Genomic DNA, 16775 nt, shown 5'->3' with positions numbered 1-16775 from the left:
TCCAGCTCCAACGCGAAAAATGTTCGCATGTAGGCTATACTCAAACGTTGACAATCGGACAGTTCTGCGAAGCCTAAGCTTCTCAGTGCTACATTCTGCTCTGACAACGATTCGATTAATTTCTATAATAATTTCCGGTGAAATTTCTTATAAATTAGACATGATTTAAAAAACTCCTTAAGCCACCATATATGTAGTAGATCGGTGGTTTCGTGGTCTTTGTGTAACACAAGATAAGTTTTAACAGCAGGCTCTTCGTTGTTTATACATCGCGGTATCCAGCTCCAGCGCGAAGGATGTTCGCGTGTATAGGATACTCTAACGTTTACAATCGGACAGTTCTGCGATGACATCGATTCCGCCAAGTTACATCTTTCGGTTTAACGAATACTTTACAAGTTTCCTTTTACTGTTAATTTGATCCGTGAATTTTATTTCAGCGATTTCGAAGAACAGTTAATGAACTGTGGTTTGAGTGTGAGTGTACTATGTGTAACGCTTTACAAGTACACCAACTGAGCACCGTAGTATATACGTTCGCGAGTATGTACGTTATATATGAGGCAATCCAATGTGCTTACACGTGAGTTTATTTGCTGCGGAATTGGGAGTGCTAACTTCAAGTCGCCTGTTTTGCCTATCTGCAAGCACTACGTCAATCACCATATTGAAGCGTTCGAACAAACGGTACTTTTGGTGAGAAACTGGTGAATTTGAAAACCAGATTTCTACAAGAAGAAAATGTCGAATGGGGACAATTTTTACATGGTTAGAAAGAGAAAAATAATAACTACAAAGACAATGTATCAAAATCTTCCACCAGACAATTCCTTTAAATACACACTGACATGTTTGATCAGTGTGAACACTTAGAGGAGTAGCAACACAAGGTTATAAAGGAAACTGTGGATGACCGAAGAAGCAGGCCAAACTATCCTACCACACTGTAGACCCAACAAATGCAGAGAATTTACTTCACTCTTCCCCTTACCTGTCTCTCTATTCTACATATGCACTCCAATCTACCTAGCCAACAACATTTGGTAACATTTTAGCACTGTGCACCCACTGACCTACTTTTAGAGCCCACAGGCTTACAGTATGTGTTGTCTCTAGACAAAATCTCAATAGGTAGTATTACTCCTCACTGTTCGAAAAAGGACACAAATAGACTAGACATTTGGCAAAATAAGAAAAGTCATAAGGGGCCAAAACAAAAATTGAAGGGGGGTGGATATTAGAAAATGTAGAACAAACAAAAAATTGATGAGTGGAGAGTATGTTTTATAAAATGAGTTTGATTTGGTAAATACATGATATAATTTGATAAGTCATATCACTAAAAGAAAGAATGTCTTGCTGTGTTTCTACAAACTGGATTCATTCACTACATGTTGCTGTGATTGCATATATATGTGATCAAAATTTGTGTTCAGTCAGGTGGTACTGTTTACTGTACTCCACAAAAAGATAAATGTACAGCATATGAAAACACAGTCTGTTGCTTTATTCCATCAAACTCTCACTAGGGAGTGATGAAACCATGCACAAGCAACTGCAAAATGGTTGGAAAATATTTTTAAAAATTTGTGAGTTACATAAACAACAAGAATAGTTTGTAATTTAAATGTAATAAAACACCAACTTTCAGTTGTGGCATATATTTGCAAAGGTACTGCAGTTGGTAATGATCGAATCAATAACTTGATGCAATTAACTGCAGCCAATGTGGGTGGGTCTGTGGGTGTAAACCACATCAATTGTATGATATTTTGGGGGGGTAAAAGTTAAAAAACCGATGCAAAATACAGCTATATTTGCTTAAATAGTAGTTTTCGGTCGTTGATATTATACTGTGCTTTCTTTTCATTTCTCTCTAGGAACCACCAACGGAGCGAAGTGAATTTTTGGATATGGGTATCTTTATCTCTTTCTTCATCCTTATCGCGATCATTTGCCTCCTCTTGGTCGTCAAACTTCGGTGGAGGCAGAGAAGGAAACAGGTAAATAGTCCTACGTAGTACAAACAGCTTAGAAGTTATGATCCACCCAGGACACAAAAAAAGGATAAATATTGATGATTGAAATTTTTTGAAAATATCCCATCTGTTACTTGTTTGGTCTTCAGTTTATCAGTTTCTTTTTCTGCATTCAGATCATCAAAATGTAGACTTTCATCTTTTGGCTAACCTTTTAATGAAAAGATTCATAAGATAGCACAAAATTACTGTCTATTTGAACATCTGTAACGTTGCTGCTAAACCAGGTAGCTCCTTTAAGTCACAAACCTCTACCAAACCTCTTGCGACCACAGAATGTTCTCTTCAAATGTAATTGCCAGATTCAATAAATAATGTTCACTTTTGTTTCTTTTCTTTTTTTGTTATTTTGGTTTATAATTGTGTTTTTGTATATCTCATTTATCTCAGTCTAAACACAGATGACATCCGAAATTTGTTTAATGTTTAATAAGATTATATATTAACTCGCTCTGATATGTCATCCCTACTTTTTAACTACAATTATTAACCTGTTATTGTCAAATAGAAAGTTTGCACCCCAAGATAAATTTATCAAAGAAAGTGGGGCAACATGTTCACGTATGTGGGAGTGAGTGATTGATATTATTGGCAGCTTTTAGAGTGGCTTTGACAGGCGTAGGGGATCAGATCTGTGAGTCACTCTAATCCAATCGCAAAGGTGGTCGAGTGCGGTCTAAGATTTGGATCCGTCTCCCACCTTGTCAATTGAAAAGTAGATTTCTTTTTTTAGGAAATTTCAAATGAGAAATGCAACCCTCTAGTAAATTGATCTCTCTTACGATTGTCAGGATTCACAGACGAGGCAGACCATGCACGCTCTGGCCAAGATGAGGACGAGGAAGTACAAGAGAGGAGACAGGAGGCAACGAGAGGAGATTGTCATCACTCCCAGCGTAGCGTCCGATGGCAGCGTCTGTGCCATCTGTCTGGATGAATTCAGAGAAGGAGAGGTATAATACTATATGATAGTCCTAAGGGGGGTGGGGCCATGGTGGGGGGGTGGGGGATGGCTGGAAGGTACTGCGAAAGGGTGATAGCAAGAGCCAGACCAGGATACAGGTTTTATGCGATCTGGCATGCATTATCACACCACTTGACACAGACAATTGTTGACAAGAAAGGATGTAGAATTGCAACTGAAGTGGGTTATACAACAGTGTACTAGGGTATTGTGGTTTCTGATCTGGCACCTCAAGCAAGAAAATGGTAAAAAGGAGATATCATCACTAACTTAGGTCTCCATAGCTCAGCCAATGCCTCAATTTTCTCTGCTCTTTTGATGGCAGGATTTGTCTAGGTGGAAAGTTGTCTTTACCCCTGAGTCTCTTGCACCAGCATCCCCTCTAGCACCCGACTCTGGGTGTTTGAGCAGCGCCTTCTCCTGGGTGCCCTCCTCGATAAGTGACTAGAAGTAGACTTGTCACTGGCCTAATTTGGGATTTATAAAACTTGTTTATAGAATGAGTACTTATGATCATGATTTCTTCTTTGATTTTCAGGAATTACGGATTGTGCCGTGCGATCATGAATTCCACAGACATTGTGTGGATCCTTGGCTGGTTAGCAACAAGACATGTCCTCTATGCATGTTTGATATTCTTGGTATGTACATTTTGCTTAATTTTCATCAGAATCTTGAGTTATATGCAAGGGACAAAAATGATTTTCAGAAGTCACTTTATGGAGACTATTTCAGGAATCTCTTCTTCTATAGGCCTACTTTCTTTTTAGAGGGAGTCACAACTCACATGTGACTTTCTGTGACTGCTTCCAGTCTTTGTCACTTAAATAGTTTAATATCTGTTAACCTGCATATATCCAGAAGTGTCACTTACTCGAGTCTCCTTCTGTAATTGAATTCAGAAGTCACCCTTAGAGGTATCAGCTGTAGGCCGCCTTACTTTTCAAGAGCGACACTCAAAAGTTTACCCGCTGTCACAACTTTCAGAAATTAGTTCTAGAGTTCCGTATTGTCGGCTAAGGCAGAACACTCAATTATCTTTCAGTGATGTTACCATGGGGTCCAATATCTTCCAGAGCAAGGATTTTCATGCGAGTGGTTCTTCTAAAAATTGGACAGGCTTATGCCACATTATGTTCTACCTTTCATCCGTGTTCATTCTCAAAAGAAATTGAAATCAAGTTCCCTAAAAATATACCGAGCGATCAAATGATAATACAAGACCGATCCTACATCAGGTGAAATGAAATGAAAAAAAAATTCTGTGTACTAATTTTCTCAAAAACTGAATGTAAATATATCACACATTTGTTGTTTTTCTTTGTTTCACCTGATGAAGGACAAGGACTTCTGAATATAGGTATTTTAGTACTACTCTGTTGGAGTTTCAGATATAGCTTTGTGTATATGTATATAAAATGTAACTTTTAATATACATATATTGTTGTTCTTTGATTCAGAACCAGAGGATGGTAAAGCGAGTTCCCCGTCTATGCATGGAAGTCCCGCTGAGCAGTACACAGAGCTGCGGGTCAATCTACCCAGTACCTCAATCGAAGAGATCTCTCAAGAACCAAATTACAACCATCATCAGCCAACGCATTCAAACTATGAGGAGTTGCCACATCACAGACATTCCCTGACCAACAACGGGTGGGTTCAGCCGCTGCCCCGGCGGGACAGACGCCCGGTCACCTACGGTGGTGCCTATGTACGAGACCTGGGCCAGTGTTCCATACCTATCTCGGTGCGTAACGCCGGCGAGTGCTGGATGCCCAATTATTCCCAGTGGCAGCCTCAATCATGTGACTTTGTGTGTTCCCGTTGCCAAAGGAGGGTTCCGAAAAATTCGTCGAAAGCAAGTCGACGGAATCGCATGTTGGGACCCGAGCTGACGTCGTTTGAGAGCCATTACGTCTCTAACTTGGCCAATCAGTATGTTCCGATAGCCGGGGTGGCATACGCAAACGGTGGAAGGGTGCTAAGTCCTACCTCAAGACAGGCTCACATTCATTGTGCTCCAGTACAGGTCCATGTGCAGCCATTCCAAGCTGCGGACCAAAACTCAAGTGTTATACGAGACTCCAGTTCGGACTCCAGTCTGAGCCTATCGGCATTCCATGCGGATTACGAGTGCTCGGATAGTTCCAGTAGCCCCGAAAACTTTGACAGCAATCGTAGCGTATTCGGTAGCTCTACGACTTGTAGGAGCGACCCTATCGCAGTTGATCCTCAGTTGTACGCCAAACCAGGGGCGGTGGATCAGGAGTGGGCCAATTCAGAGCCCGTCACCCTGACGCCAAGCTGCGTCCATCGTCTAGAGGCTGATAAGAGCCGACCCGTCCGGTTCTCTTCGGACAGCGAAGACGTCAAGCGGTCGGGAAGCGAGGCTAACGCGAGCAGCGGCAGTAACTTTTCGACCAAAGCGCACGCGTCGTGTAAGGCCAGTCCACATCCGTACAGGCCCACTGGTAACGGTACATTTATTCAAGCATTCATGCACAGTGCGAAACAAAAGAGTCACTCGTTTCCCCGGACGTCCGGAAACAACCACACACTGAACACATCCAAGAGGCGTCACCACGAGAACGTGAAGGTCCCCGGCGGTAAATCGAAAGACACGAGAGTCAAAGAGATCAAGTCGAGACCTTGCAAGGGAACTCAGGGCAAGCACGTCGTCCCCTGTCACTGCTGCAGTGGGAGTAGCGTCTGGGAAGCCAAGGGTCAAAGTTCACGAGGGAGAGAGCACAAGTCAGGGGAGAGGGCGGAGGGGGAGCAACGCGGCGAGAGCAGCAAGAGGTTGAGAGATGAGAGGACTGGTAAATTACGGTCAGACGACAAAGTGCAATCGAAAACGAAAGGAGAGCGGCACGGGCATCGAGCCAGAAAATCTAGAGCCCACCTTAGTCTTCCTATCCAGTCAATTGTCTCAGTGGACCCAGTTGATGGTGAGTAGTTTAGCCTTAATATTCCTCACTTAATACCTCCAGTGTTGTTACACATCAAATGGTTCAATCTGAGGCATAAATTTGAGGTCTATACAAGAAGCTCTGAACAGAACATTGTGCTAATGAATAATAATATAACTAAAATAAACAAAACATCAATCCCGACTGATTTAGGTAGAGACATAAATCTTTACGGGAGGGCCAGATGCGAATGAAGTATTTTTTATAAGGGATTGGGTGCTGCCATGGGGTTATCGAAGGCAACTCCCATATATGGGAGGGGGTCTGGGGGTTAAAATTGCTAAATTTGTTCCATTGGTTACATCTAAAGGTTGTGACCCCCTTGTAGTTATTTGCCAGACATCGTCCAGTGTTTTTAAATTTTGAGAAAAGTTGTTAAGGCTATTTGAAAAAGAGCACTGTATGTGTGGTTAAGCACTTGTTGATGGCTGCTGAATATGAAAGACTGCCATTATTTTTTTGACTGTGTATCATATTTAGTTGTTAGTCTGTGATGATGGCCTTTTAAGGCAGGCAAAAGATTTGATTTTGAAAAGACCAAATAGATATGAAGGGCAGAAGTAATTAACATACTTACCTTGCTGTGCTTGAAATCACCAGAGTAGGTTGATATTTTTAAAAGTATTGTGTGGAGGGCAAGGTCTTACAGCAAACAGAAAATGCAGTATTTGTCTTATTTGAATGAACTAGACATACAATGGATTTTTGTACATATTCAAAGAAAGGGACACCCTCACCGTCTGTTACCTATAGAAATGAACCCACAGACTAATTTTCCGTTCCATGTCAGCAAAAGAGTTGTACATGTAAGCTTTTGTGGAAAAACAATAAGCGAATGAATTGATATATCTAACAAACATTGGTAATAAGGATTCTTTGTGCAAGTTTGTTCCCTCCTTTTGTGATTGGCTTGCCAAAGGCAGGGAACCTGCACTCAAGCATGCAGAACCGTGTGTGTAACCTACTGGATGTAAAGATTGTAAACAGGGTGATGTCAAAGGGGGGGGGGGCAGCATTAGATAGATCTCTTCACATACAGCTGATATCACATATCAAGTTCTAGGTCCCCCCCCCTCCCCCTTTTCTTTAAGTCAAAGTTCATTTTAGGTCAATTTGTTGCATTCTCAAGGATGGCTTGTTCTTTCTTCATATATTTCAATCTTAGAATATTTGAATGCCCCATGAGGAAGGTCTCAGTGTGTAAACGTAACACTTTCTTGAAGAAAGGGACTACCAGTATATCTTGAAACTCACATGTGGATGTTCCGTATCCCAAAAGTTAACATTCTGAGGGAGGTGGGTGTGTGTGTGTGTGTGTTGGGGAGGGTGGGGGACTTCATCAGGGTTGAAGAAAGTAAAAATTGAAACCCTGAGAAAGTTATAAACTTGACCAACAATTAATCATATAACGTCTCACAGAGTACAAGGCAGGGAAACTGTTTAAGCTATAATTTTCTTCGTAATGTCTGCATAAGTTAAACTAGATTCAAAAAGTGTCATTTTATTTTTTCCATTGCAGTAGCTTCATTATCAAAATGTTAACTTTTTTGGTCTTCTCTTTTCAAATATTGTCTTTTAACAGGTGTGGTTACGACAACATTGCCAGTACCATCATCGTCGTCGAGTAGGAGGAAAGTTCGGGAGGAGATTGTATGACCGTTCTAGCAGATTTGCTATATACTCAGTGTGTGTGCTCTTTTTTGTTAGTTTTGAACCAGATACTGGCTCGCTAACGACCATTCTAACTCATTCACATATGTAAAAAAACAAAATATTATTTTAACCCTAATAACTTTGATAGTTCAAAAGAAATTAAGAAAAAGTGTACTCAAATAGAACTATATCTTTGACCAGGTTAGGCTATTTACTAACCAACACAAGTAGAACATGAGTTGCCTTGTCAGTTTCAATAACTATAACTTTGTAACGTTGAAATTTTTGTCGTGCGGTCATATTTTACCACCAGTCGTTTCCAGATGTATTATCTTGTGTTGTATTTGATACAGTCCGTTAGTGTCATTTTCCAAGGATTAGTAACAAAGGCATTGCAAGTAACCCAAACTGTAAAGCAATGGTGCTTGTTTTCTGCAAAACAATAGCATTATGAACGATGACAGAATGAGGCATCGGCTTGGAAGGTTTTCAAATGCAAACTATGAAGGAATTGAACAAATGAAGCGATATGAACAGAAGAACAAATGAACAAATCAAAGCTTGGAAAACTTTGCAAAATGAAATCAAGCATAAACATCAGTTTTGGGGACACAAGATTTTAATTATTTGGAGTCACCAGCAAATAAACTTGTCAGGTAGGAAGGAGTGGTCGGGTGGCTTTGTCAGGAGGGGTATCTTATTATCAGAAAATATTTCATGGTAGGGTGTGGGAATCTGTTCTTTCCAGATATACTGTAGCTTTAACCAAGATCATGTGTTGTATCTATTCCCTTTCCAAGGGACTTGTATCACCCCCCCCTCCCCATGTTACCCCCCCCCCCCACGTCATGATGACACAGTTACTCTTGATGTAGTGTTTTAATTTCCCTTAGAAGATAAATAAAGGAGTGACATGCCTCACTTCTAAGGTCATGTGTATACTATCCATGATCTATACTTTCCTTTCCAGGGGTCTTTTGAGACTTCACTTGACCTGCGGTTACGGTTAGTCTTGATAGTAGGAAACGGGGGTTGCCCAGTCTTGGGTGACTTCCAGTGTATCAGCATGTTTTTGACTTGGTCAGAACTGAAAACTCAAATGAGCAAACTGCAACTACTATAAAAGACAATATTTAGTCTCGGCCACTTTCTTCCAGAAAGTGCTCGTGTTTGGTAATCTTCCGTAATTTTTCTTGGTGTTTAATGTTGATCGTAATTTCCTTTAGTGGTGTTAACCGTTAAGATATAAATAAGCCCCCGCTTTTTTATGTCAAGAATCTCTGTGACAAAATACAACCATCTACCTTTAACTCTCATTGTAGGATCACATGCAACTGAAAAGATGATTATGTTAATAATCTTTGACAGTTCCACATCTTCTTTTTAGTGAATCTCACATTTGAACTCCATTCAAGTGAAACTCATGAAGACAAATGGCTCAGGCCAGGATCAAAGACTCTCAGGGGCATATCCATGAGTTTAAAGAAGGAGGGTGGGTGTGTAGTGGTTGAGGCTGACACACAAATGTGCAGGGGTCTGGGGCTCGCCCGCCAGAAAAGAATAGACGTGAAGTGATACATTCTGACATTCATGTTCAGGCTATAACATTAGGTCTACAATTAGGCCTACTGGCAAAGTTGTGGTTATAACAACTAATATTGATATGTGGTGTTGAAAAGGGGGTAGTGTACAACACCACCCTCACCTCCTTTGACCTTTAGCCTGACTTTGTGATGTTAAGATCTTTTTATACCCCTGTATAAAATATGTTATTCAAGGGAATTAATGTTTGCAGAGTTATGTCATCAGATACAAATTTAGAAACCTACCCCTTTTTTATGTGAGTGCATGTAGATATGTGTGGTGAAAGGAAATGGGAGTGATTATCCTGAATCTATTACTTTGTGGAAAAAAGAAACAGTCTTGGGACTCAAAACTGATACTAGAATCACAGAGTACCTCTGGTTGTTAAGGGGATTACATTGTTTATGAATTATGATTTCTCTAGATTAAAAGCAAATTAAATCATGAACTGCATCATGGGATATTATCTGAAATGATCTTATTTAATACAAATCAATTTTTTATACAAGTTTGTATGATGTACTTCAATTGCTGCCAAAAACAGTCATTTTTATCCTGTTTATTATCATTATTAATATTATTATAATTATTATCGTCATCATTAATATTAGTATTCTTTTTATTACTTTATAACAAAATTTGATCATGTATTGAAAAAAATTGTGAATGAAGTCAAACCATTGTAAAGGAATTTTGTAGATAATGTATGAATGTTGATTCACAATAGGTATTCAAAAGTATTTATTAATTTAAAGGTGTTGGGAAAATTTTGTACAAAAACAGACATTTTTACAAGTGTATTTCCCCATAAGAATGGTCTTTAGTTGAATTATTCAATTGGGACATTATCATACCGTTATGAAATGTAGTCACAGCTTAGGTCAGGCATGCTCTATAGATATAGCATGTTAGGGTGTATGAACGCAGCATAGTGAATATTATAACATTTATTAGACCTAATAGAGAATCCACACAGTGAAAGGAATACCGGTATTATATACCACTAACTTCTGTGAATTCACATACAGATCGTTTACATTTCGATTGAAGAAATATTTCACAGGAAATTATTGTTTTGAAAAAGGAAAAAAAAAAAATATGGCTGTGTGCATAGAGGGTGCTCTATAGTTTTGATGTTGGTTCACTCAGAGGACACTCTTCCAAGGAAGATCAACACACATTTTATAATGTTCTTAAAGTTATTTTGGACATATCATTTTTTATCTATTCCCAATACGTATATATTCGTCAAACAGTAATATTTTGGTGATCATAAAAGTTCTTTGTTTTTTGGAGGGGTGTGTTACTATAGAGTTCCTCTCCTGAAACAGGGGATTAAAGTTCTCCATTAATTAATTTATTTATGCCATAGCCAAAACTGGGCATCATGTTATACCAGTTTGTTATTATTTTTGAACATGTTTCAATGTCCATTAACTTTTATCCAAATAATACAAGCAAGTTATTTTCTATCATCTGCATCCTGTACTTTCGACTTTTTTTTGTGTTCGCTGGTCTACGGTAAGGGTGGGATCGGGACGGAAGATATGATCTGTCTTGGGTTATGGGTAGAATTGTGAGCATAAGCCTAATTTTTGTTAATCAAGTCCTTTTTCACCTCCCACATGTTCTAGCAGTAACTGTGTGGGAGCATCATTTGGCAAATGTGACTGTTGATGACACCTATCACCAAAATGGTGCAGTGTGAAGCTTAAATGGTGCCAGTCTCTCAGCTTCAATGATATAATGTTGTTGAAGCATTGCTGCTTGGAAAATTGACCGATATGGAATATTAAAGATGAAGCCCCAGTCTTATAGTCAGTGTTTTGATTGGTATATATTAAAGATGAAGTGTTCAATTTAACAAGTTAAATTGTCGGTCAATTATAAAACAATTTACAACATTGTTAAACCAGGGAGATGGGATTTGTGTAAGTGGGTATTGAGAGGGTGGGGAGGGGGGTATGACGTATGTTGAGTACCCCAATAGGGGTAAATGATAAATTACAAGCTCACAATGGAACAACATACAAGCTCACTTTATAGTTAGAATTTCTAGAAGTAGAGTTAGTACAATGTTTGATTGTTTGTTTCTTCTTCAAGAAAATAAAAACACAACTCAAAGCAATTCCTTTGACAATAAAATCGAGGAGGTACCCAACATTACACCCCACCCCTACCCTTCCCATTCCGCCTCTTCCCCCTCCCATTATAGACAACAGAAAAGGTTACCGTTCTATACGACTCGATATGGTGTAGTTCCAACATGCTAATAAAGGACGACTCCTCGCCACCTGCAAGCTGAAAGGGATGGCGTGATCTCTATATACGGCTCTGCTTTGTGTTAGTTAACTGCGCCCTCTCTTTTGTGTTATTTCCGAAACCGAACAACTTTATACTGTTCCGACAACTTTAGAGTCAAACATGTCGATTGCGTTACGTATAGCGTCTTGACGTGCTCTATTCATAGAAGTCAAGGGCGTAGGAACCGGGGGGGCTGGGGGGGCGCCAGCCCCCCAGTGAAAAATGTGGAGGGGCGGAAGTATCATTCCGCCCCCCCGCTCCGCAAGTCAGAAAACCCCTTTTTCATTTCCAAATGAGAAAAAAATCTCATTTGGAGCACCAAATTGCATCTAAGGCCAGGTGAAAATACAAAGTTTACAAAATGGAGTGGGTGTTGAAGTGTGCTATATTGCACCAAATTGCATCTGAGGCCACCTGGAAATGCAAAAAATCCAAAGGGGGAGGGGGACACCCCCTCCCCTTAAACCCCTCCCCCAGGCCGGCCATCAGTCTTCAGCCCCCCCACTCAAAAGTACCTTCCTACGCCACTGATAGAAGTAGTTGACATTTCCCGATTTTAACTGATTTATTTATAATCCGCAGTAGAATTTCTTATGTAAGGTGGGGGCCGGGGAGGAGGTCGCAAGAAATTCTCGACTAATGAGTCAGTTTCATTTCAAATCTTGAAGTAAAAGATGCAAGTTGAAAGATTTTCAATTTGTTTGTAGTAATGTTTCATATCTTGAAAAAGTGTCCATTGCTACGATATTTTTGGAGTCGAGTCAACTGCGGTCCTTTTACTCGATAATCAGAAAAGTGCAAAGGATTCCACCGCTGTGGGATTTTTGGTCTTGGGACCGGAGGAGTGGTATAATTTTTTCCCCAACTAAAAGTAAATAATCCACAACCGAACATTAATTTTTACCACCGACTGACGATGGAGTTTGGGACCACCTCTGCCACCCCACCCCCCCTCCTAAACCCCACCTCCCCAATTATGCACCCCGCCGTTATGTAGGAGGATGTCATGTACAATCAGTTTTTAGCTATCTTCGGTTAGATTGGACTATATTGTTACAGGAAATACCATCATGACCGGAGTAGATTTAGAGTTAGAAGACGAGGGAAGTGACCAAGTAAGCATATTCTCTTTTAGTGAATCCCAACTCTTCCGATTGCTCCCTTAAAGTAATCTCCACATTTCAGAAATGGAATTCTAAAATGGTTGAAATCACTTGCAGTATGGTCCTCACCTATTTTCACACCATTTGTTTTATGCTTATAACATAAAGGCAAAGAAAGGATAATGATATCTGAAATATATCAAACTCAATCGTTTCTTTCTTAAGCAAGAACATTTCCCGACCAGTGGCGAATCCAGAGGGTGGGGGCATTGGGGGGAAGTACAGAAATGTTCAGGTTCGAAACATGAACCCCCGCCCCGTTGAAAGACCTTACAGGTATATATATTTTTTTTTATAATATCCATAAAGTGCAGCTATTTACTTCTCGTGTCTTTAAGGCTATACGGGAATTACATCCCGAACCTTGTATGACTTTCATTACTTTTTACGTCACCATAGAAAGGAAGATATATAAGATTGTCTGAACGAAACAGTGATTTCCATTTCTTATTTTGCCAAAAGCTATTTTGCTTTCTATTTCGAAGTAAATAGCTTTGGTCGTAAAATCCCTTAGGTAAAACGAATGGTGTTGTGTTTTTAAATAACGTACAACCTCAACTATCCGCATTGATCTCGGTACAGTAGATGTAATGGAACGCTGTCAACGTATAAAAATAACAATAAAACAAAAACTGCTAGCAAACTGCTTATCCACTAAAATTTTAAAATTAAAATTAAAAATAATAAGAAAATATTAATTAATTAAGTTAATTAAAATAATAAGAAAAAATCAAATAAAAGTACGGTAAATAGACATGACCGACTGGCTAAATCCTACGTAATAAGCAAGTATATAGAATACGTTAATCATTTTGATGTACCTGGGCACAATATTCCGATGGCTTTAACAGTTACAACTGGTAAAGGTGAATACTTGTTAATCAGTTAAAACTGAACATGTGTGTTATCATTTCTTAACATGTGTTACATTTATGACCAGTTGCTACTGAGAAAGGACGTACAAAAAGAAAATACTAATGATTGACTGGATTAACTATCTAAAGGTTTCGCCAATACGTGGCTGACACTTTACTGCAAAACTATTAAAGTTGATAATTTGAACCATCTTTTCAAGGTATACTTACTAGCCAAACATCCTAACCAGTCATTATAGTTAAAACAGATTTTGAGTAATGTATTCGTCTGTTACTAATTTTTCCACAGTAGCATCTTCTGACAGGTCTAACGTGTGTTACCGTATTATAACACACTTCAGTTTATACGTTGTCTCTTATTCACATTATACAAACTGATCAAGCCATGTACATTGGGTAATTTGGGTTAGGACGTATGGAAAGCCATTTTAACTTTTAATCAGGAATTTGATATCTCGAAATAATTTCCACAGATCTCAAATTAAATTTCAGATATCTCAAATTTATTTCAGATATCTAAAAATAGTTGCAGATATCTCAAAATCAATTCAGGTAACTCGAAATACCATAGGAATTGAGATATCTGAAATAGAATTCTCGAATTCCATTTTAGATATCTCGAATTCAATTTCAGATACCTGAAATAGCATTTTAGATATCTCGAATTTAATTTTAGATATCTGAAATAGTAATTTAGTTATCTCGAATAAGAAACAATCCAGATATCTAAAATTCCCGATTAAATTTAATGGCTTTTAATATAGGGACGGAACGAGGGGTTAAAGAACTAGGGTTCGGTAGTTATAAATAACGTTTCCAACCCCTCCTCCCAGTAAGACGTGGGACGGAACGCGTTAATTAAATCCCCGCATCCCTTACAATTGTAAATCAGTTACCAGTGGCTATTGAGTAGCTGGGAGGGGAAGGCAAGCCCGTAGAGTTGAGGCATCAAACTGCCGATCATAATCCTCCAGAATTTTTTGGCGAGACCACTCGCTTTAATTATCTTAATATTTGCAACAAAGTGACACCAGAAAAACACAAAACAGGATTATTTAAATTTAATTACTCAATACTTAATTTTATTTTGTGTTTTTTACTTACCAAAAATATTTTGTCATTATATGACATGATTAATTAGAAATAAAAACAAAAGGTGACTAAAAATTTAAAACAATAATAATGAATCTTGCCAATGTCCAATAAAGTAAAAATATATAACACTTTTTTTCACACGATGAATTCATCAAAAAAAGGTCACATAATTGAAAAATCCTCAACAATATCGTGATCGTTTGTTTGACGTGACGTCATCATTATTCCGCCGACGCTTCCGTTGTTTAGATATTGTGCGGGACTTATCAAAATAGTTCAGTGACATTTTTAAGTCATCAACGGTCATTTTGCACCTGGCAAGTAGTTTTGCATCCACAAAAGTATACCCCATTTCATGGGTTCGGGGATCTCGTACTTCCAAGGGAATTAATGCCTTGTTTCTTCCTCCGGATAACTTATCCTGCTTAAAGGCATCATCATTATCAGTTCGTGCATTATACAGACTGTTAGATGGCCTCCTTATCTTCTCAAGTTTAGGTTCTATCCGGTATTTTAGAAACAGGCGATAGTTCCCACCAGTGTAACTCCTTTGCTGGAATCGCAGTGAATGAGATGGTTCTTCCTCATAGCCACGTGGTTCCAGATTTACCTTTAGAGCCGTAGTGACTTTGCTAAAATCTTTCAGAAGGTTCCTTGAAGGATGATTCCGTTTAGACGTTGCTTTCTTGAAGCAATGAGTCACATCCGAAAAACGAGAATTCTGAAAAGCAAAGATACGATTTTCTGCTAAGTGTATGGTATGTATGTTACTTAATGTGTTTTAACTTAGGCGTATATTTGCCATACATAATGTGTGGTAGTAAAGACGACTAACCTTGACGATTTTAGACTCCATTAATTCGGGGTCTTTCCTCAAGATTTCTCTTTCTCCGTTTGTTCCAGAGATGAAAAGCACCGCAAAACATTGCTTAATAGCTTTTGGCACAGTAGAGCACATGTTGCTTCGCAAAATGTAAGATTAGTGAGTGAATATTGGCACACGTTTGAATACGTAAAAGTAGTATCACTTACTGTTTACCTAGTTGTTGTCGTTGTCAACATGTATCCAACAATGACGACATAGTCGGATGTTGCGCGCAAACGCAAACTCTAACTGCGCGCCAAAAAAGTTCTGACCCAATGAACGGAGTTCGTACCATAGGGTCTCTAGCAAAGAGTTTTCAATAGCGCCTCCTGTATCCCATACTGCTTACACACAAAAGTGTGAAGCCATTACCAGCGTGTGTCTGCAGACGTACGTTTTTGACACTGAGTTTTCGTTTAATGGTGACGTGACGCCAAATTGCGCGTAAACCCACGGGTATTCGTTTGACTTAGAAAGATATGTTACAGCGCCTGAGGCGCTAGATACTTGACTCCTTACTGAAACTAAAGCCGCACTGTAAATGTCTTTGGCGTATTGAACTGTATTTTTAATGCATAATAGATAAGGTACAACGTAGAAATTCTGGTATGATTCTCCATCAATTCTTTTTTATATCCCTACATCTCGTTATAAACACTTGTTTCCCGACACTTCATCAAATTTAACAACTCAATCGTACTCGAGTTCTTGTTTCGAAACGAATAGGCACTTCAAAATAATATCCGCGCGTATACGTGCATGTTGGCTTCTTCGTAAAGTTTATGCCTACGAACGCCCTGTAAGAAACCACAATGTGAAAAACGTACGTGTGCAGGCGCGCGCGTGTACTACATTCACACTTCTGTGTATAAGAAGTATATGAGTCATGAATCTAGCGAGATCGTTTCGTGAAACTGCTTTGCCATAACAGCAGTATAAAACAAAAACCCAGGCATGCGTTTATGGTAGGCCGCAAAGGACATATGTCGGGAATTAATACAGACATTAAATCGATTTAATGTCGACATATATTCGAATTTATGCGGACATTCGATTTATTCGATTTAATACAGACATAAAATTATTGACCAATCATGAGCCTTGTTTTAATACAGACATTAATTCGATTTAATACAAACATATATTCGATGTATGTCAGCAACTGTAAATGATGATTGGTTCATGTGCTAATGCTCACCCTATTTCTCACGGTGTTGTGGAACCCCTGATTTGTTATCGTTTTCTTATATGCAGTTCTAGTTAT

The 16775-nt window shown here is 39.0% G+C and overlaps 1 protein-coding gene across 1 annotated transcript in view; it reads left to right on the top strand.

Moving 5' to 3' along the window:
* Positions 1–10686, top strand: part of LOC139981695 (uncharacterized) — an 84411-nt gene extending 73725 nt beyond the window's left edge. The window contains exons 5-9 of the mRNA XM_071994301.1: positions 1881–2003; positions 2831–2992; positions 3542–3644; positions 4464–5951; positions 7555–10686. Of these exons, the coding sequence (XP_071850402.1) occupies positions 1881–2003; positions 2831–2992; positions 3542–3644; positions 4464–5951; positions 7555–7628 (1950 nt within the window). The 3' untranslated portion in view covers positions 7629–10686. The remainder of the gene's footprint in view (positions 1–1880; positions 2004–2830; positions 2993–3541; positions 3645–4463; positions 5952–7554) is intronic.
* The last annotated feature ends 6089 nt before the right edge of the window (positions 10687–16775 follow it).

The sequence above is a fragment of the Apostichopus japonicus genome, chromosome 15 (genome assembly GCF_037975245.1).
Source record: "Apostichopus japonicus isolate 1M-3 chromosome 15, ASM3797524v1, whole genome shotgun sequence".
NCBI classification, from domain to species: domain Eukaryota; kingdom Metazoa; phylum Echinodermata; class Holothuroidea; order Aspidochirotida; family Stichopodidae; genus Apostichopus; species Apostichopus japonicus.
This window is presented reverse-complemented; position numbering and strand designations above follow the sequence as displayed.